Source organism: Scardinius erythrophthalmus, assembly GCF_964197995.2.
Source record: "Scardinius erythrophthalmus genome assembly, chromosome: 7".
NCBI classification, from domain to species: Eukaryota; Metazoa; Chordata; class Actinopteri; order Cypriniformes; family Leuciscidae; genus Scardinius; species Scardinius erythrophthalmus.
In genome coordinates this window covers 16303660-16326683 of record NC_138227.1, presented here as the reverse complement: position 1 = coordinate 16326683, position 23024 = coordinate 16303660, and the positions used below count along the sequence as shown (strand labels likewise).

General features: G+C 37.8%; 1 protein-coding gene across 1 annotated transcript in view; it reads right to left on the bottom strand.

The window, feature by feature from the left end:
- Window positions 1-620: 620 nt before the first annotated feature.
- The window catches only part of sgsm2 (small G protein signaling modulator 2), a 56054-nt gene continuing 33650 nt past the window's right edge, over window positions 621-23024 (bottom strand). Inside the window, exons 4-24 of the mRNA XM_081371021.1 lie at window positions 20331-20495; window positions 19630-19697; window positions 19266-19414; window positions 19045-19179; window positions 18147-18271; window positions 17656-17723; window positions 17228-17391; window positions 16855-16987; window positions 15694-15828; window positions 12130-12289; window positions 10735-10799; window positions 10489-10634; window positions 10246-10374; window positions 9267-9449; window positions 7480-7842; window positions 7261-7385; window positions 6996-7078; window positions 6244-6353; window positions 6032-6128; window positions 5758-5925; window positions 621-3819 (exon numbers count right to left, since the gene is read on the bottom strand). Coding sequence (XP_081227147.1) covers window positions 3731-3819; window positions 5758-5925; window positions 6032-6128; window positions 6244-6353; window positions 6996-7078; window positions 7261-7385; window positions 7480-7842; window positions 9267-9449; window positions 10246-10374; window positions 10489-10634; window positions 10735-10799; window positions 12130-12289; window positions 15694-15828; window positions 16855-16987; window positions 17228-17391; window positions 17656-17723; window positions 18147-18271; window positions 19045-19179; window positions 19266-19414; window positions 19630-19697; window positions 20331-20495 — 2860 coding nt within the window. The 3' untranslated portion in view covers window positions 621-3730. The remainder of the gene's footprint in view (window positions 3820-5757; window positions 5926-6031; window positions 6129-6243; window positions 6354-6995; window positions 7079-7260; window positions 7386-7479; window positions 7843-9266; window positions 9450-10245; window positions 10375-10488; window positions 10635-10734; window positions 10800-12129; window positions 12290-15693; window positions 15829-16854; window positions 16988-17227; window positions 17392-17655; window positions 17724-18146; window positions 18272-19044; window positions 19180-19265; window positions 19415-19629; window positions 19698-20330; window positions 20496-23024) is intronic.

Genomic DNA, 23024 nt, shown 5'->3' with positions numbered 1-23024 from the left:
CACTATACAATGGGTTGCAATAGTCTAACCTAGATGAAATAAGTCACAATTTCCAAGTCAGAATGGGAAAGGAAAGTTTTTATTTTAGCAATTGATCTCAGATGGTAAAACCTACTCTTTACAACAGCACTGATCTGCTTATTGAGAAGTAGAGATGAGTCAAAAATCACTCCAAGGTTCCTCACATGATCGATCTTGAACGTTCAAGGTAAACGGGACAAGGAGGAACCAAAGTTCAAGACTTCAGTTTTGCTCTCATTTAATTGTAAAAAATTACAAGCCAGCCAATGTTTGATATCTTTAAAACAATTGAAGGCATTCTCATATGAGCAATTTTTGTCTATACTCACTGGGAAATAAAATTGGGAATCATCGGCATAACAGTGATAAGATATGCTGTACTTAAAATAAAGCTCAGCGGAAGCATATACAACGAAAATAACAGTGATAAATCAAATAATGAATGAGAATGAGAATGAGAATAACGTGTAATCATAGTCTGATTACGAGTATGAAATATAATAAGGAATCTGATTACGTCATCCATATTATGTTATCAGTTACTGTTTGAACTTCCAATGCAAGCAATTCAGAATTTAAAAGCGACAGTTTTTCTGCATATGAAAATGTTTTAATTGGAAGGAACAACTTTTTTGTCATAATACATGTACATTCAAGATTAATGATACATCTGTTACAATACATACTTCATTCTGATGTTGGCATCCAAACAAAAATGTACATATATATTTTTTTTAAACGATTAGAAACCAGTGCACGATGTTGATAAGGGACATAACAGTCAACAAGTAACAAAGGTTTCCCACATTCAAATTGTACAGCTCTCCAGGTTAGCACAGTCTCTAAACTGAAGTAAAAAATACAGCTGACAGTAGTGTCCTCATAGAAATCCAGGGCTTTTTCTTTATTTACAGTGCAATAATACACATGGAAAGGAGGATAATAAATGTTTCACAGTAGAAATAAAAAGAAATGATTTGCCTTTTATGCACCCATCAACAGTCTTTGAGTTATGGTTTGACATTGCACGCATGTATGACAAGGATGATGATGTTTCAGAGACTTTGGTACATGAGCTCCTGTCAGAAATAAACCTTTCATAAGGGCTGAAACATCCCGCGCATTCAACCGGAACCAAAATAAAGGAATTGGCAAGATGTGAGGCAGTGACCAATAGTCACATCATAACAACTCTTCTCCCATAATCTCTGTCAGCTGTTGCTTTGGACTGGGACTGATTTAGGCTGTTCAGAATAGCATTTTACCATACTACTACTTCTGTAGTGTAAAGCATGCATACTATGCACAATGTGTGAATTGTCCATGTGCGTGAAATACCCTGATGACCAAATGTGCAAAATATTTAACCATCCATTTCCAATACGATATAATTGATTCATTTGATCAGCATGCCAAAAGTTTAAATGTTTAACTATAAATAACTATTTCCAAAATACACTGCACTATATACTATTCATGAACAAATAGTAGGCAGTATTACTGTATGAAGAGTTCAGTCAGCTAGTAATCCATTCTGAACAGCCTTAGGCATCAAATAGTTGGAAAATGGGGAAGACAGTATGGACGTGAATTTCAGTTTGAACAGTCAGATCAGATTTATTCAAGTAGTTGTTTTTCATGATTCGGGACATGTCGTAAAGATTGGATGTGAAAATAGGGACATGATTTATGTTAACTTCTTTTTAATAGTTTGGGGTTGGCAAGATCTTTGTAATTGTTAGAATTTCCAATGATCAGCATTCTCCCTTAAAAGTGATCGGGCAGACCAAACTGTAAGTCATAGAGATCTGAAAATTTGAGGGATGATAATAACCTCCCTGTCTACAACGTCACCAAGACTCGCCCTTAATCGGCCAGATGGTGGCGCTACAGTGATAAAAAATACGTAATAGCTCATAACTTCTAAACCATTCATCGCAGGCTCAAGTGTCTCATATCAATGGAATCCTTGGCTTGGAATCCACATCTCAGATTCAGAGTCACCCGTCATGGCAAAATTGTCGGACATTTTGGATTTTTCGAAAAAAATACTTTTGTTTTTCGTCCAATCGGATCCAAACCATTGCAGAAAGATTCTCTCGCAGAAAGAGTCTGATTGTCAATAGTTACAAAACCAACAAAAAAAGTCAAAAATGTTATTTACGTCCATGACGGGACACCAAAATGGTCGAAGTGGGCGTGGCCACTTTTACTAAAGCGGCTATCCCTCTTGAACAGAATGAGATCATTTCACCAAACTCGGTACACCTATGTATGGCCTTGGTCTATGGTCCCATTAAAAAAGACGCGGCGACTGGCCACTTGGTGGTGCTATAAAATGACAAAAACATGAAAACAGCTATAGCTACACAACAGTCAGTCCGATTGACTTGAAAACTGGTACCACTGGTGCCAAGGTGCCGCGATTGAGGACATTCGCATATCTCTATCTTCTTGTTATTATCATCAGTGTTAAAAAAGTTGTGCTTCTGATGAATAGAACAGCACTTATTTGAAATTTTGGTAACACTTTATTTTACAGTGTCCTTGTTACATATGTTGCATGTACTTACCATAGTAATAACAGTAAATTATGCATAATTACATGCAACTAACTCAGTCTCAACCAAATCCTAATCCTACCCTAACCCTATAGTAAATACATGTAGTTGCTTAATATTACTAAGTACTTAATATGATTACACTGTAACAATGACATCTTAAAATAAAGTGTAACCGAAATTTTGTATCACTTTTGACCAATTTAATGTGTCCTTGCTGAATAAAAGTACTAACTTCTTACTGACCCCAAACTTTTAAACAGTAGTGTACAGTAAGTGTAGAGTGAACAAAGCAGGTAGTAGATAAAGACAACCAGCATCTAAAATGGGACACGCTAAAGACTTATTAGTCTCGTCACACTCTTTCCATCATGCGGAAGCAGTTTGCTGACCCGTGGAAGAGTCTGGACCCTTTCCAGACTTTAGGACACTGAGGGAAGTGTGGTGAGCACCTCAGCCCCTTCACTTCCTGTCATAGAGGAGCATCACAGGTGTCACAGAGCGACAGATTCAAAGTGCAAAAGTATGGACACAGGTCGTGAAACGTGTTACAAAGGCAATGTCGAGATCATTGTCGTCATCACCATCAACGAATCGTACAGAAGAAAAGGGGCAATAAAGACGCTAAACAATGAATACTAGTACAAGGTTATTGGCACAGTCCTTTTGGTCACACACTATTTGGACAACTTTTTCGTGGCTTAGTTATTAAGGGAGCTAACGCAGCCTTGTTTGAGGATTAAAAACTGTGCTCAGCTAAACTGTCCAACGGCATGTTTTATTCGAGGCAGACAATATCGTTGTCTCCATTAAGAGTGGAATAATAACATTTGTCGGCCGTTAGGGAAGGGAAACGGTTGTGACCCCTGTACGAGGCTTCTCATGTCTTACAAAAGCAGATCTAAAAGGACCTGATTGGTGCGGCGTGTGCTGGAGCAAGAAATGGAAAAGAAAAAACCTCAGTCACAGTGTGCTCAAACACCACGAGCATGCAGACAACGCCAGGGTCTGACACAACGGCATTCTGTGGCAGGCAAACGATATAAAGAGTCAAGACGTCGAGGCAGATCCCGGGCAGTCTCAAGCCTTGGGCTGTTGGGAAGGAGAGGAGGAGATTCGGCGAGGTGGGCAGCAGCCTACTCTTGTTCTCACTTGTTCTCGATAAGGGTCTGAACCTTGTGTACCAGCTCCCGCGCTATTCGGAGGATGTGCTGCACGTCGTGGCGCTCGGCCATCTCTGTTAGAGAGGAACACAACGAATACAGTGATTCAGAAGAGTGACATTTTCACATTGCTTATATCACATCGCACATTTCACTCTGTTGTGCCATCATATTTTAAAGTGTCTCTTGTCAAATTTTTGTGTCTCTTTTTTGATGTTATACTCTTTTTTTTCTTTCTTTTTTATGTTAAAAGGTACACTAGTTAAAAACAATTTGAATGAATTTCTATTCATCATGAATCCTGAAAAAAGTATCATGGTTCCACCAAAAAATATTAAGGAGCATAACTGTTTTAAAGGGGTGGTTGATTATGATTTCACTTTTCTAACTTTAGTTAGTGTGTAATGCTACTGTTTGAGCATAAACAACATCTGTAAAGTCACAACGCTCAAAGTTCAAAGCAAAGGGAGATATTTGCTTTTAAAGAAATCGTTTTTTTACGGACTACATCAAACGGCTGGTTGGGACTACACGACATTCCTTCCGGGTTAGTGACATCACTAACCCTAAAATTTACATAAACCCCGCCTCCAACACGCAGTCCATGTTGAGAAGAGGAAGAGTTGTTGTAGTAGTGCACATATGTGAGTCTGCTCAAGCTGTCGCATCTGTCTTTTCACATGCAATACAGTACGTAACACAAATGCAATAGCATGTCATTCCAGCCCGTTCTCATCCCAAGGCGTCATATACTGACGCTTTTGACATTTCGTGTACATCGAACGCACATGGCACCCTTTAGCGTCAATATGAGACGCAGATAGATGTGGGCCAGAAGGCGCCTCCTAGCGGTCTAACCCTAACCCTACACCAGACCTAAACCTATCCATAACCGAACAAAGCTCTGTGCGTGTCATATTGACGCTAAAGGGTGCCATGTGCGTTCGATGTACACGAAATGTCAAAAGCGTCAGTATATGACGCCCTAGGATGAGAATGCATTGGTCATTCTGTAGGTATGTTATAACAGTTCCCACACTAGCGATTTTATAGATTATCATGACAGAATATGCTAATTAAAGATAGTTAACTCCACATCAGCAACATAAATTCATCAACTAACCATTCAGAAACGTCCTGTTGCATTCTACATGTTGTCACTTCTTCTTGAGTCCATCATTGTCCGACTCCAGTTTAAATATAAAAGGCAGAACAGTTTCTGGCATTTTAGTGCTTGTCTGAGTGAGGTAACGTGAGTCTGCTGCTAACACACACAAGCTCTTGAAGCTCCACCCTCTGTGCCTGGAGCAGCAGCTCATTTGCATTTAAAGGGACACACACGAAATGGCATGTTTTTACTGACCCTCAAAAAGGGATAATGATCTTTGGGGTATTTTGAGCTAAAACTCCACATACACACTCTGGGGACAACAGAGACTTATTTTACATATTATAAAAGGGGCATTTATACCACCCCTTTAAACATTGATAATAATAAGAAATGTTTCTTGAGCATCAAATCAGCATATTAGAATTATTTCTGAAGGATCATGTGATGCTGAAGACAGTGTAATGTAAAGAGTAATGATGCTGAAAATTCGGCTTGGTCATAAATTACATTTTAAAATATATTCAAATAGAAAACTTTTTTATTGTAGTAATATTTCACAATATTGTTGTTTTTACTGTATTTTGGATCAAATGCAGTCTTGGTGAGCATAAGAGACTTTTTGCTCACCAACTTTTGAAATGGTAGTGTATGTTGTTAACAAAACCATTTATTTTGTCAGAACACACTTCTAATTTTGATTAGCCGTCAATGGAGAAAGATTCCACAGAATGTAGCTGGCTCCACCAATTGTGTTAGTTTGGGGTGATGCTATCTAATTTAGTTAATCAATGAAAGACGGGGAAGTGTTCTGTTTAAATTTTTGCAATTTCATTTAGCAATGCTAGTGGCGCACAAATGACATGCTTCAGCTTTAAAGCTGTCCTCTGTTCAGTTCACTCACCATTAAAGAACTTGATGATATCAGTGAAGTCCATGTTGTTGTCTAGGATAATGTCTCTGTACACCTCCACCAAGGCCAATGCAATGAACAGGACAAAGTGCTTGGAGGAGATGCGAGGGGCGACCCAGATAACCTCCCATACTGCAAACACATCCTCATAGAGAAGCTCTGACACAGACGCACAAAATAAACAGCAAGTTAAACAATGAGGGTACAATATCTTCACAGAGTTTGATAACATACAGGCTCCATTTGAGTGTCTGTGTGCCGCTACCTCTTTTAAAGTCCAGGAGGAACCAGCGGTAGCAGAAGTAGAAATGGGTGTAATCTCCATTCTGATGCATGAGCTCAAACAACTCTGAGTCAAGGATCTGAAGAAAAATCATCAAGTTAAGAGCTCATAATGTCACAGATTGCATCAGAGGAACAGACAAATCACAACGTGACTCAGGCAGGAAGAGGCAGAAAGGTCATATGTCATGTTACCTGAATCAGTGACCTCATATTGGCGAAATGAGTGTCCATGGCTCCTCCGGTAGGGAAATTCTGACTCATCCTTTTCATCAGCTGAGTGAAACAGCTGTAGGCTAAGTACTCTTTAGAGGGGGTTAAAAAGAAGAGAATATGGTTATAACAATGTTATATTTTATATATAATTTGAACCTAAAATTTTGCTGAAAAAATATAATTTGAACTTAAAATCTTAAAAAATTACTATAAAATTGTATAAATAAATTATATATATATATTGTATGTTACATATTACATCATATTAGGGGTTAAAGAGAATGAAATATAATGATAATAATAATAAACAATCAATTTTATATATAAATTTACCTACACTTTTATTATTGAAAAAAGATTACAATATATAATATAAAATATTATAAAATGGTATCATGTTGATATTATGTTTTATATAATTTTACTTTTAAAATCTTGATTTTGAGAAAAAGTTTCTAATACGCCATTCAAAAATATTACAAAATGTTATTTAATGTTCTGTAAAATAATAATCATATTACATTGGTTGAAAAAATATATAAACTTTTTTTACAGTATGTGTGTGTAAGTGCAAGTGGTGTGTGAAGTGGTGTGTGAAGGCTAGTGTGTCTTCAGCTGCTTCTTGAAAGTTGTGATGGCCTCAGAGTCAGCAGTCTCGAGTGGATTTAATAAAATTGCTTGTATGATAAACATGATAGACAGATGTTTTACGTCATCGATGTCTCACTCACCATCATCCAGAATGACCATCAGAGGGGCTAGAAGGTCACACATGCCTTGCACATAGCCAATCTCCAAATGTTCCCACACGTAACTGATGATAAAACAGGGACAAAGACGTGAGAGGCCGAGGTAGACTGAGTTCAGCCGGTTTAGAAAATTAGTCTATGATTTATGTTTCAATTAATCTAACAGACTGACTGATTTGAAATTCAATGAGCTATTCTGAGAGAGACACAAAGCAGATCACAGAGATCAACACTGTCCTTTACTGACCTGCACATGATGTTGCGCAGTTTCTCCAGGTTGCTGGTAGTGAAGTAATAGTAGTTGCGATCGCAGCGCTGGACATCTTTGTCTATTCTGTGCAAGTTCAGCGCCACCGTGTCCAACACCTCAATCTGCTCACAAGCACAGCATTGGATTCAAAACTAGATCTGACCAATTGACAAGATTTATGAAATATCTATAACGTATTATCTGCATTAAATGTACCGTATAGGAGGAGAAAGATGGTGTAGAGCCCTCAGTGGTGGTTGCGAGCTTGTCCAGCTGACTGCAGAGTTTGTCCTCACTCAAAGAGTCCCGTCCACCCTGCTCCTCCGTCCCAGTGGGTGTAGTGTCCTCCTCCATGCTCTGTCCGTCTTCGATGCTAGACATGATTTGGGAATGTCCAGAGGCTACGGAGTAGTTTCTGGAGGAGGGCAGGCCTGAGTCTGGAGAGTCAAACTCCACCAGAGGCCTCTCATCTGGGGCTAACATGGCCGGGGTGACCACAGTGGTTAAGGTGGGAGTACTTCCTCCCTCACATGAGGTGTCGTGACCGCCTGCATCAGGCTCATCCACAGACATGAATACCTAAAGAGAGAGTAGAGATGGGATGCATGGGATATGACGACACTACACAATGCTTCTTAGAATCCTAGATGATAAATAAACATACATTTCATTCAATACTCAAACATATTGAAACAAAAACACTATTGTACCCAATATTTGTGTGTGCCACATTTGTTTATGCTTATTAAAGTACTGAACCGATAGATTAGCAACATGCTAAAACTACATGATATATATATAAATTTCATTCAATATTCAAAAGTATCAAAATGTGTAATCAAAAACAAACTATTTTACCTCATATTTGTGTGTGCCACACGTTTATGCTTACTGAACACTTAGCTTACCAACATGCTAATGGTAAACTAGATTGAAATCAATTGCAAGTTGAGGTGGAACGCCATTTTATTTACTGTATACAAGTGCTGCATAGTAATACTGTCCCAAACCATTCAATTATGAAGTTATATGAGCATTAGGATGCTGCCTATGTAGGCAGCGAGGCAGCGGTTTTGAAACAGAAAGTGTGTTCCATTCGACCATGAGTGGACTGTGGAGTGGACTTCACAGGGTATTCCGCCATCTTAAGTGAGATTCTAATCCGAAGGGAGCACTGAGAACGGCATAGGGAATAAGGGAGCATCGTTACAACACTTCACAGGAAGTGGAGAGCGAAATCACCCAACTGTCATTGTGCATCGCATCACCAGCAGAGCCGTTGAAAAGCAGAATATTTAAACGGCTCTGCGATGGAGGAGTTTACGTATGCGTTTGAGTATTCATTCATATTTTGTTGTTATTATACCAACTAGAACATTTATGAATAGTTATGGCGATGAATGTTACATTTGCATATTCTATTCTATTCTAAAAGTGTTGAGAAACAGCTGAGGCGCGGTCATATTTTATTTTGACTTTATTTACCTCAGGAATGTTTACTATGCAGCGCACAAGATGATACGGTTAAAATTAATAAGACCATTGATTAAGAACACATTTATACATAGTTAACCAAATCAAAATTTATTTTCATATTAAATGACAGTTACAGTACAGCTTCAAATCTGTTGAGTCAATTTTAATAGCTGTAATAGTCAATTAAATACAAGCAGTCTATGTTTTACATGTAAACATGTTTTAATTATATTTATTAGATACATAATGTGTGTTTTTTTTATAAGTATAGGCCTATTATACGATTTTAAATTTGAAAGTAAATGACAATATTTTTGTTATTTCATATACTGCACGACCCCGTTGTTGCTTTTCTTTGATGAAGGTGTAGGGAGTTCCAAATGAGGGATTATTGTCAGCGAAGTCCATTTCAAAGGATATCCCATGCTCAGGGAATAGGGAGCTGTGTAGGGACCCTGTCAACTGGAACGCACCTAGAGTTTATAAGTTATTAGCCTTCTCTTGCTCAAACAGAGCCTGTGACTGACCTCGTTGCTAATGGTGGAGTCCCTATGGATGAGTCTGAGGACGTGGCTGTCTATACTGCTCCCTGATGACAACTTAGCAAAGATGGCCGTCTGCATCTCTTTCTCCCGCTGCTTCACAATGACCTCACATGCCTTCCACTCCCGCATCACCTGCTGATACCTTGCAGTGATCTTCTCATCAATCTACAAAACACACAAGGGCACATACATTTTACCCTTGTGACAAAGAATTGTGCTTAATTGTTTTGAATGGGCACTTCAGATCTTAAAAGTATACAACTGTATTTTCAGATAATATAATAAAAAATAAAAGGACTTAAAGTCTATGTGTCTTAACTCACTTAAGTACATTTAAGTGTAATACTGGTAAATTTAAAAGCTTTACTTTAAAGTAAATTAATGATTGTTTTAATAATCTTTTGTCATGCTTTGAAATACACTTATTTTGACGTGTTGACTAAAGTACAATTAATAACATACTAAAGTACATGTAAAGTACTTGATTATTCTTTTAACTGTAGTGTTTTTCAATATTACATTTGAAGTTAAATGTGCTAAACTTCAACTTAATGATTACAAATGTGCAATGACATACAAGATTCAATAGAAATTACATGAAATTATATTTTAGTTTAAAATAAATGCTTGTCAGTACACTCAGCAGTACACTTTACCATACTTCATATACAATAAAGTAATTATGAGATTAATTATAAAGATGTACTTAAGTCATACTTAAGTGAGCCAGAAAAAGCCCTCTAAAAATCAACTAACTGAATGTAAACTATAATACATTTACATTAAATTGCAATTAACAATTATTAATAAAAATAATGCAATTAAGTGACTGCAAACATGACATCCAGCTCACACTGAACGTTTTTGTTTTCTTTGTTGAAGGTATGCCAAAGTGTACTTCTTTTTCACAAGGGTGGTCAAAAGCCATGTACACACTACAAAGTTTTAGGAACTTCTTTACCTGAGCCATGTCTTTCTTGTCCATCCCGAACTTGTAGTGTCCCAGCAGAAACGGCCACACCTCCTTTCTGATCTCATGCTCCACCCCTCCATAGTAAACCAACCTCAGCAGCTCCAGCTCCTTATAATTCTGGCAAGAGAGAATACGGGACAGATGGAGACAGTGGGACTACGGCAACCTACGGTACGTGACACTGACCGCTAGTACCCTCTAGTGACTGGAGCTGAAGAGTACTAGGCTAACCTTACAATCTTTCTGATATTTACTCCACACATCTTTGCTGAGCCCTCCAGAGGCTTCACAAGGCTTGTCTGGAGGGACAATGTTGTGGTTGACCAGTGCTGAAAGGTGCGTCCTCACAGTGGACAGGTGCCGACAGTAGGCCAGCCCTACAAACGGGAAAGTGGCAAAACGAGCATTAAAGCACTTAAGCTGAGGGTTTATTATACTAATTCATATGAATTATACCACAGATTCTTTTGGACTTACAGCCATAGAACGCTCGAGACACAATCTGTCTCTTCATATTTTGGCACAGCATCTTCAGTGGAATTCTAGACACAGAAGAAAAATATCCATTACATCTTTCAATACAGGAAGACTAGTCAGATGCTTTTGCAAAAATATATGCAAGCCAAAATACAATCTGTATTTCTATCTTGACAACCCTCTGAGTGTTTGGCATGGTAATGGAAATGTTAATGTTAATATGTTTGGTCTTGGCGGAATAGACAAGCTGCTGCTGCAGAGCAAGTACAGGACTTGCAACTGCCAATACATACACGACACGCTGCCGTAAAATATACATGAATTATCTGTAGCAGATCTATACAGGTGGAGCTGGGGAAGGTGTAGGGTTTCTGAAAGTGCACTGCAATGCTAAGGCAAATGCTAACCAAGTATTCAAGCTCATTGACTACTGAAATGGCAGGAACCAATCAGCTGTACCCTATAGATAATGTAATTGCAAGCAGATTGAGTTAGGACATATTAGCCTGCGCCATCTAGCGTTTCATGACAGAACTTTGTATATATTATGCACTCTGAAAAATGGAATTTTTTATTATGCCTTCATCATTTGTTTTTGCTACTTTTCAAATGATGTTTATGTATTAATTTTATATTATCTTAAAATATGAAAATCTATTGACAACCATAACAGAGTGAAATATACAAACAATTCATGTGATTTATATCAATCTTTACACAAACTGACTGTCTGTCATTCTCATTACAATCAACAATATTACCGCTACTATAGTTTTCACTAAGTGTCAGTAAAAATCTTAAGATGAAAAATGAGACATGTGAAGAAACGTCAATTTATTGTGTCATTTCCAGTAAAAATTGCAATATTAAAAGAAGTGTGAAAAAAATAATTAATTGCATGCGTTTACATGAATTTACATGCATAAAATGCTAAACAAGACAAAGTTGTCTGAAATTTTATTCCAATAATGTTTCACAGTTGTTCAGCTTAATATTTATGGTGGAAACCATTTTAAACATTGATAATACTAAGAAATGTTGGTAACACTTTATTTTACAGTGTCCTTGTTACATATGTTACATGTACTTACCATAGTAATAACAGTAAATTATGCATAATTACATGCAACTAACCCTCAACCAAATCCTAATCCTACCCTAACCCTATAGTAAGTACATGTAGTTGCATAATATTACTCAGTACTTAAATATATAATTGCACTGTAACAATGACACCTTAAAATGTTTTAGAGCACCAAATCAGCATATTAGAATGATTTCTGAAGGATCACGTGACTATAAAGACTGAAGTAATGATGCTGAAAATTCAGCTTTGACATGATCACAGGAATAAATGCCCCCCAGGGCCAGAAGTGTAAAAGGTCTCTCACTCACCGGTCATGCATGCAGGTGCAGCTCGCTGGAAGCTCGACGGAAGCGTTGCTGCCCCCAGTGGAGCAGGACAGACAAGATGACATATGACTGGGGTACTCGCCCTGCTGCCATGACAACGGGCTGCCGCCAAAACCCTGCATCTCCATCATGTCCCCGTGGTCTACAAGGGCGTGGGAGCGGAACACACAGAAAAGAGGCAGAGCAAGAGAAAGAGAGACAGGAAATAAGAGTTGAATAAGCAACTATGAAACCTGCTCTAGTAACCTGCATTTGAAGACATATTAGTATTAATATTACTCTCAGAGCTACTCTACAATTTGAAGCTGTTGTACGGTGGGAAGATGCCATACGGGAATTCACTTCACATCCCATAAATTAAGCTCTTACAGCTGGAATAGAATGGCCATAAAACACCATATTCAGCTCAAAAGCCTCAGATTCACTGAATTACAGGCCTCAGCTCAACCATGAGATAATTAAGGAAGAGTTAAATGCATCCTAAACTGCATTTAAATATATCTGATTTGAATGTTTTATATATTTATACATTTTCTAAATTTTGGATGGTATTTAGATTAGGGCTGTCAATCAAATATTCATTACATGAATTCATTTAATGATATACTGATTAATGAAACCAAAATAAATGCAATTATTCACATAATCACTTCGATTGAGAAATCATCCCCGGATTCAAAATAATTCATTAAAGATATTAAATTATTGTGGCAGATGAGTAAATAGGTTTTTAAGAAACATTATAAAAAGTGTCGATATAATCATTGGGCATAAGTCTTTCTGATTATATGTTGGGGCTGTTTACACAAGACTTGTTCTTGCATTATGTCTGCGTTGGTTTTTTAAACTTCGGCATATGTACAAACTCACGCCGGTAGAGTAACGTCTCGCTGTTTTTTTCAGCATCTCACGCCATGAGCACTACGTTTTTAAAGACAGCATCTCTAGTTTAAAGTAATCGATAATGATATCCCTTTATAGACATATTTTGCTTTATTTGAAATATTTAACATGTTTAATTGACAGCCCCAATTTAGATGTACTTTTCTTTACAGATATTTCTTCCTGTCAGAAATGGCATTTACCAGATGTCCTTAAACACAGATAATGAAATCAAAGCAAACCTGACGTGTAAGGATATCAAAAAAAAACATGCATCTATGAATGAACAGAAGGAAAAGGTGTAAAACGATGCGGGGATGCCATGCCAGGAGACCTGCCAATCAATCGATCAATCAATCACAGTGTCACAAATCAAGCCAGGCACTGGTAGAGCTTGGAGAGGAATATAGAAGGACAGACAGTAACCATTCCTACCATGCTGGATGCATCAGATTAAACCATGACAAAAATAAAGACAAATAAAGAAGAGAAATGTATACTGTGCGTAGTTGTATAAAATGTGATAGTGAACCAACTGAACCAAAAGAGTCGATAGTAAACGTAAATGCTCTTCACCTTAATTCTTCAGGTTGGAGCTGGTGACCTGCTATACACAGTAACTTCCCTGGTTGTAACCAAAATAACAAAAGTGGACGGAGAGCACGTATTCAATATGTGTCCCTAGGAGTCTCACGTGAGCTATAGGACTTTGATAAGGCTATGATCGAATGGGCGACGCGTTCACAGAACGATTCGTGTGTCTACTACACCAGAACCCCACAGGACCTAACTGATATAATGAAAGGTGACTGCAGTTAGTGAAGAATTACAGTGAACAGCATTGCAGAAAACCGGCTCAACACAGGAGGAACATCAAAACAACAACAACAACAACAACAACGACGACAACGACAACAACTCAAACCAAAGAGGAAAAGAGAGAATTAATAAAGGGAAGGAGACACAGTTCTGACAAGTAAGCAGTGGAGCACATTCGCTGCAAAGATAAAAAAGAAAAAAGAAAACACAAGACACAACGTGTGCAAATTCGACATGCAAAGCCCTTGAGCGTTTGGCAGTGAAACCAAATGAAGATACAGAACCCAAAAATAACCGAGACTTCTCATAAGAACTTACTCATGTCAACCAAAGAGTGCAAAAGGAAAAATAGAGCAAATCATTGGAAGCATTGCTGCCTGGCCACCACAGTCAGGCCCAACAGTGCAGAGAGGAGGAGAGCGCTCAGGTGAGGAGTCTGTACTCCACGACCGCCAAAAATATACCTCCTAGGCCAGTCAGGTTGTGTCTGTGTATGTGTGAGAAGGAAAAAGGACAAGGACACAGTAGTAGTGTGACAACGTGGCAGAGCAGTGGAAGCTCTCCTGAGTGTGAAAAGGGTTAGAGTAGGTAACCCACGGCAACGGTGGCGTGGAGGGAAAAGAGTGGAGGAGAGTGAGTCGAGGGGAGAGATGTGCACTGTACTGACCTCACACACATACGTGTAAACTTTGCTTGCAAACCCAAATGTAAAAATAAGGTATATTCCTCTTATATAATAATAATAATAATAATAATAATATACTAATACAACCACAACCCTACATAGCACAAGCGGTTTGAAACACAGATATAATAAATTCTATATATAATAATATCATATAATATAATCAGTGATATAATGAAAATTCAATCAATAATAAATGGAGCGATTCCAATAGGGTCCTCACACCATCGGTGCTTGGGCCCCAATTCATTCTGAAAACAGATGTGCTACATTGATATATAATATAATATAATATAATATAATATAATATAATATAATATAATATAATATAATATAATATAATATAATATAATATAATATAATATAATATAATATAATATAATATAATATAATATAATATAATATAATATAATATAATTCTATGAATTCATTCAAAGTTTTTGAATTAAATATATGTTTAAACTTTGTCTACATATAGTTATTTCAGGTTAGAACAACATAAATTTTAGTTAAATAGATTTGTGATGAATAGATTGTACTTATACATTCATATTTTGTAAATTAAATCAAAATCAATAATTAGAATTATTAGTAATTTTAGGTTAAAACTATAGACATTTAAAAAAATAAAATGAAATAAAATAAAATAGGCTTGGAGGTGAGCAGCTAAATGTTTAAAAGCGTATAATGCGCAACATAGGAGGTCATGGCATTTGAGAGCAATTCATGATGTATTAGTCTCACCCAACACTGCCATACTATCTTACTACACACTTTCCCATCACTAGCACAGTATGATCTTGTGGTGTTTATCTACTTTTCATTTAGCTAACATCTACTACATGTAGATTTTTTGCATATTTTATATCAATGGAATGCATGTGTGCTACACACACTCAGGGTCTTGTGTGACTTGACCTAGCTTTTGTCCTAGCCGCAATGGTTACAAGCACACAGATCAGGCCAACAACTTAAAGAGTGACAAGGAAACCATGAGACGCCTACTGTGTCTCAATCTGCCCTCACTGACCGACAACCGGTCGCACTGCTGGGTTGCTCTTTGTGGGGACCAGGTAACAGTTGGGATGGAAAGAAAAGTGGGAGGAGAGGATGTATGAAAGGAGGAAGGGAGAATGAAGTGGGCCACTGGTGATAAAAACCTTTCATGACATTAGGATCTGTGAGGTTCCGTGAGCAGATCATAGAGATCATAGCGTGAAGTCTATCTTCCTCCTCCTCATCGTCGTCCAGAGAGGGCGCACGACTGCCCGTGGTGTGGTGGTAGTTTATAGTGACTGCTTGGGCAATAAAAGAACACAGTTTAGCACCCGCCTCTGAAGCAAAGTCACATTCCACTCACACACACTGCAAAAACATTTTTCAATCGGTACTTTTGTCTTATTTTGAAGTAAAGTATCTAAACATCCTTAAAACAAGTGAAATCGCATAAGATAAGACTTTAAAACTGGTTGTCAGAGAACACATCTTGAATTGAAATGTATTTTTATTTTAAGCTTTTAAATTAAAATTCTTGTTTTATTATGGAATGTTTCAGTATTTATTATAAATGATTTATTCATGCACGTCATTTTTTTTATACATGTGACTCAAAATCTTTCATCAAAATAACTTCCCCTCCCTCTTAAAGCAACATCTCTTCTCTTCTCTGATAATGTGTTTACTGGCAACCAGTCACTCACATGAGATCAACCAATAGCAAACCACAACCATCCAATTAATTCCCAATAGACAAACTCAAGTCCCACTCTACATTTTTTCACGTTTCTTGTTATTAAAAAAAAATCATTGATTTATTTGATGGAATTTATGTTGATGTTCTCTGCAAACAAATCTTAATAACTTTTTGCTTCTCGAGTAAATGGATCTTGATGCTTCGATATTTTCACTGGAAAACAAGACAAAAACACTGACATGAAAAATATTTTTTTTTTGCAGTGCAAACATACACAGATATAAAAAGGAGCAGTGTCATCCCAAGAACAGTTGAAAATCTAAATTCTGGGTTGAATACCCACGTCCCTCCCAGCAGCCTCCACAACGGCTGTTATGTTACAGGAAAAAGTGAGAACAAAACACACAGACAACAATGATATGCGGGGATGGTGTCTGATACAGCCCTCTTCAGTGTTCACACATCCAGGAAATCAGGTCTGGCTGAACAGGATGCGTGAGTACTTAAAAAGTTTAATTATAATGCAAAAAGATTCATGCATTTTTAAGTGTTTAATGCTTTTGGGGTCACTGTAGTTGGATGTACATACAGATGTGAACAGGTCAGGCACATTTTGGCTGAAACTCACTTGAGTCGTGACGATGCCCTGGATAAACGATGCGAAACACATAGTCTGCAGCGATTTGTTCCTCTCCATCCACGTCTTGATCTACTAAACGGGCCGTGCTGTTCTTCTTACGAAGCTTAGGGAAGACTTTGCCCTGTTAAGCAAACACACAGAGCCGTATTCAAACCAAACTCAGGTTCCAAATAAAGATCTTGGAATTAATTTGCAATGCGTCAACAAGCAAAAAGCTAGAATGCCGAAAAAGGCAGTGAGGGGATCAACAGTAGATCACTGGCAATGAGAATGAATGAGTGTGGAAGGTTCAAATGCTGCTGACACATCTAAACATTCTGCCACATGAGGTTTTTAAGAACTGCTGCAGTAAAACGCTCACCTTACCCCTCTGGGACCAGAGGGGGGGCTCCAGCTGACCCCGGGGCAGTAGACCCGTCTCCAAACAGGACAGGAACGACAGCAGGTGGCCCCCAGGAGGGAAGTGCAGAGGAGGCCGCTGGATCCCATCCTGACTTACTAACACCAGAGTACCGCCACAGTCCGCTAAGACAAATTCACATGAATGCATTTTTTTAAATAATATAATATATAATATAATACACCAGCAACCCTATATGGAACAAGCGGTTTGAAAAACTGTATATTAATATAATATAATATAATATAATATAATATAATATAATATAATATAATATAATATAATATAATATAATATAATATAATATAATATAATATAATATAATATAATATAATATAATATAATATAATATAATATAATATAATCAAAGGTGTAGGAAGGGGACTCACGGCGCTGGTGACAATGAATGCAGACGATCTGTCTTAAAGGCACAGTCAAAGCGTAGTCCCAATAAATACTAAAGTGGGATAGAGGTTGATTAAAAAAAATTTGAAAAATAAGAAAGAGAGAGAAAGTTCTCCCATGTTCTATTAAAATAGATCAGAATCTAAATAAACTTTTTCATAAAATCAACCAGGTTGCTTTGCTAATCTCATTCCTGATACCACACATTCAGATGTCTATTTCTTCTTCACAAACATATCAACCATATCATTGCAAACCAGCAATCAGCAAATCAGTACAATCATCTTATGCTTTTCCTGTAAATCCTGACCAAACAATCTCAGACCAATCAGATCAGTTTCTACCAAGTATGGGAAAAATTATTTGCAGTGATTGGCAATCTCAAATCAATTCAAGATCTTGTGGCCCATTTTACCAGATGGCCTAATTTCCCTGATTTCCCCGTGTGTGTGTGTGTGTACACAGTATATTTTACCTCTTCTCCAGGTCACAGTCTCCCAGAGTGCCATTGATCAGATGATTGGGCGTCCACTTCAGCGTCAGTGTTTCTGCCGTCTGATGAAGGGACAGGTAACCACGCAGCACCTCCATGTCCTTCTTCTACAAAGAACAAAGTCTATTCAATAAAACACAGCGGCTTCCCCGATTCCCCTACAGGAAGTCTAACAATAACTCGTAAAATCAGCAGCCTTACACATTTTTCTCTGTTTACAAGTTAACAAGAAAATGAGAAAAACTGTGTGAGATCACAGAATGAAAGAAAAGAGAGTGAAATAAGCGACAGAGTGACATAAATAAAATGTCTCTGACGATTTACTGTGATGATGAGAACTGCGAAACGCATCAGGTTTCACACAGAAATCCAATTAGACCTGAATCACTGCAATCCTTTTGGCAAGGGACGTTTACACTATTGATTTCTACAAGTCCTCGCCAGACCCAGCACTCTCTGTGCCCAGTTACATCAGTCACTGTTGCAAATCTCACAGACACTCTCATGCACACATCCAGTCCGTGCCTGACTCATCTGATGACAAATCTAATGTGGTGTAATGGCTAATCCAGTCTGCCTTTTCCAGTTCACAACTATCAGCCAGGAAGTCCACAGAGCTAAAAATGCCAGGGATAAAGGGAGCCAGATCCATCTGACCATTCAACAAATTTTGACCAGTAGATCAATGATCTTTTCTAACTACAGTCCACCGCTGTGGCTCACTTCCTATAACCAGCCGTCTTTTAGCTCCACTATTGATTAGACGAGATACACTGATCTACAATCAATCCGTTTTGTTACAACCATTAAAAGAAATGTAGATGCAAATTTAACTAGTTTTCTTGTAAGTGCATTTGTGTGTGTGTGTGTTCCGTCTTACCGGCTGAACGAGTACATTGTTCTTTCCATAGAGCAAGTGAACGCGTGAGTTTTGGTGCAGGGATTCGACATACTCTCTCGCCGAGGCTGCAAACTTATCCTCAGACATGCTTCCTGAGGACTGACGCTTTCGGATCTGAGGAAAGTACCATGAATATGACATATTTATGCAGTTTATATTGAACATACTGAACAATCACCCCATATGTATGATATTCTCACCCCAAGTGCAGGCCTGCGTCCCGGCGACACCTCCTGGCCCCTGTGGGCCCGGTGAATGCGATGCCTCTGGACCAGCTCATTGGCCGACGGGTCCGTCCAGAAATGATCTGACGTCTTAAGCTTACTGTACTCTAGAGCGCAAGGCCCAACTATAGATGAAAAAAAAAAGTGATTTCACACAAAACAAATTCTAATGTGATACAACAGTGAATCATAATAAAATAATGAAATGCTAACAACATTTGAATGCTATAATATGTTATATCTCTTTTCAGTTAAGAAATTCAATAAACAATGGCCTGTCAATCTCTTTTATCTGCATTATGAGAAGATAGAGTGTGTTTTATGCATCAGATGGACTCACCCAGCAGTGCCGCCAGTATAGGGCCGAATACAGAGTCGTGTATGAGGGCCTCCCTTTCATAATACTTACTACAAACACACACCAACAGCAAACACACACAATGTGTATGTCAATAACCATTGACCTCTTTCAAAAGCTGAACAAATAAACCATTATTATTTCAATCAGCTCCATAGACAGTCCAATCAATCACAATGGACAAAAAAGGAATGCCTAGCCTTAATCTTAACAAAGAATAATATGAATAAGAAATATGAGCAAAGCATGTTATGGCTGATATCAATAAGCTGATAATTATATTCATGTTATGGTCAATAACCACAGGCACGATTTACTCATCCGTTCTCTCATTTTAGTTAAATCGTAACCACAAATTAAGAATTTGTTCCTATGACTTAATAATTGGCCACGTTGTCTTTATTTGTTTTCTTGTTTTGATTTTACTAAAACAAGGGAACAAATTATTAGGTCCCACTTTATATTAAGTGGCTTTAACTACTATTTAGATTTATTTATATCCAAAACAGTATAAAAGAGAATCAAAATATAGGCACACTTTTTTTGATGGAGGGCCTGTGCCCCAGGACTGATTAAAAGATAAACGCCCCAGATCACAATATTACAATATACAGTAAAAAAAAAAGATATTCAATTTGAATCCTACAAAATAAAGCATAATAAGTACTGATGCTAATTATTACCTTGCGTTATCCACAATATACTGCACCACTTTGTCCAGGACTTTCTCGAAGAGGGCCGTGCGGACCCATATGTGCTTGATGGCCTGTGCGGAGAGTGGCTGAGGTGCTCGTCCGGCAGAGGAACCCTGCCTCCTGAGAGCCTCCTGTCCTGTGCTCTGAGTCCTCCTGTGAACGAGACGAGCAATGACAAACACATTCACACACAAGATCAAACGTGAATATGACAAAAATGCTCACTTAACATAAGAACATAGATAAAGTCAAGTCTGATGTGACCAAATGAAACAACAGCATTGATTTGCACACATTTTTGCACACCAATTTGCAAGTTTTCTTGGACATTCTCCCAAAACATTATATGAATTTAAGACAAAAGTCTCAAAAAAAGTCTTGTCGTGACTAGACCTTCACTCATTTTGTGCTTCTGTTTATCCTCATATAACCTTCTAACAATCCCTTACATTGTCTGGTCTTAAGAAAGAAACAAGAGACACATAAGGGATCATGACTGTGCCTGTCAGTAGGTGTTTCTAAGTGTTTGTGCGTCTATATACTTCTCCATACAGCATCTCAAAAGGATGACCTGGCTGCTCATCTACAACAGAGCAGGAGGGCCAGCGGCAGTCACAAAGCCCACTCGAACCCGCCAGGCCATTCAGCCAATGAAGACGACACACACACATGTACACAATGACAGGGGCAGAGCATGTGTCATCCCAAAAGACTCACCCTCAGCGTATTAAAAAAGATCAATCTCACAGATAAAAGACTGAGTAACACGAGAGCCGGAACATCTAGGATTAGAGTTATTGCATCATCTGTCATGCAGACCACTCAACCCATCAAAAACAGTATTTCCTCTTATTCCTGAAAAGTATTTTTGGGCAAAATCCCTGCAATAATAACTACTATTCAAAAAGTTGGGGTCAGTAAGATTTTCTTTTTTTTTTTCAAAAGAAATTAATTATTTTATTCAGCAAGGACGTATTGAATTGACCTAAAGTGAAAGTAAATGCATTTCTGTCATGACAACTCTCTGAGAGTTTGGTATGGTAATGAATATGACAATGTTAATGTGTTTGGTCGCTATTGCTGCTGCTGTTGATTACAGCTGTTGGATGCAGAGCAAGTACGGGACTTGCCACTGCCAATACAGACATGACACGCTATTGTGAGCAAGTAAGACATGCTGCTGCTGTACAAGCATACATGAAAACTGGGGAAATTGTGGAGGGTTTCTGAGAGCACACTCTAAACTGCTAAGCAAACGATAGGCAAGTATTTGAATGTTGAGCAGCAAGCTCATTGGCTGCTGATAAAGCGGGAACCAATCAGCTGTTCCCCATAGAGAATGATGTGATTGCAAACAGATAGAGTCAAGGACCTATCAGCTGGTGACATTTAGAGTTCTATGACAGAACTTTGTATTTATAATGTTACAAAAGATTTCGATTTCAAATAAAATGCTCTTCTTTTGAAATTTTATTCATCATCAAAAAATAAATAAATAAATCAGGGTTTCTCAGAAATAATAATATTAATAAAATAATACCTGATAATTAGAAATGTTTCTTGAGCAGCAAATCAGCATATTAGAATGAATTCTGAAGGATCATGTGACACTGAAGACTGGAGTAATGATGAAATTCAGCTTTGCATCATTATATATTTTTAAATAGATTCAAATAGAAAAGAGTTATTTTAAATTGTAATAATATTTCACAATATTTCTTTGTTTACTGTATTTTTGAACAAATAAAATCAGCTTTGGTGAGCATAAGAAGTCTCTCTGATAAAATGAAATAAATCTTACCAACTCCAAACTTTTGAATGCTACTGTATGTTTTGGCTGAGATTACATCACAGTATTCAGTAAGCACTGTTAGTTTTCACTAAGAACCAAACACCAGCTCTAGGGTGACAGACAGTCGTTGCCGCACCTGGAGAAAATAAAGAAATCACATAAAAAACAAGATAAAAAAAAAAACATCTTGCTTTAGGGCACTGTCTAGTTAGAGCAGAAAGCTAAGATTGAATAGAGCTGTTCAGGGAAAATAAGAGAGAAAAATGAGGAAAACCCCTGGTGGAGATCAGCATGTTTGAGGAAGAGTTAAAAAAATATTTCTGAACTATTTTGAAACACAAAAGAAAATATTTAGTCTTCTATTTTTGTTTTTGGACCCCATTGACTTTCATTGTATAGAGAAAAGCAGTTCTTCAATTATTGCTTTTATGTTTAAAGAAAGGCAGAAAATCATACTAGTTTTGTATCAACATGGCAGTGAGTAAAAGAATAATTTTAGGATGAACTATCACTTCATCACTTAAACTATCACTAAATAACCAGGAATATTCCTTTCAGACAGTTTCTGTGACTAAGCCAGCTATTCTGAGATCCGTTCGGAGGCTGTGGAGAGCTGGGAAGACCGCTGAAATGTTGAGGGAGTCCATCATGGGGTGTAAGCCAATAACACCCCGCAGCCATCAATCTCCCTCCAGCCCGGACATCACACTACACCACAGCTGCAGGCACACCAGAGATGGATGAGTGTGCTGTCTATGCAACAGCGCCCTCATCTTCTCTGATTTACATAAGCATTGATCCCATAATGGCCTGCCACTTACACTGTATGTGTGAGTGTTGGCCACAGCGGTGGACATTCAGTATAAACAAGCAAATAAATCCATGCACCT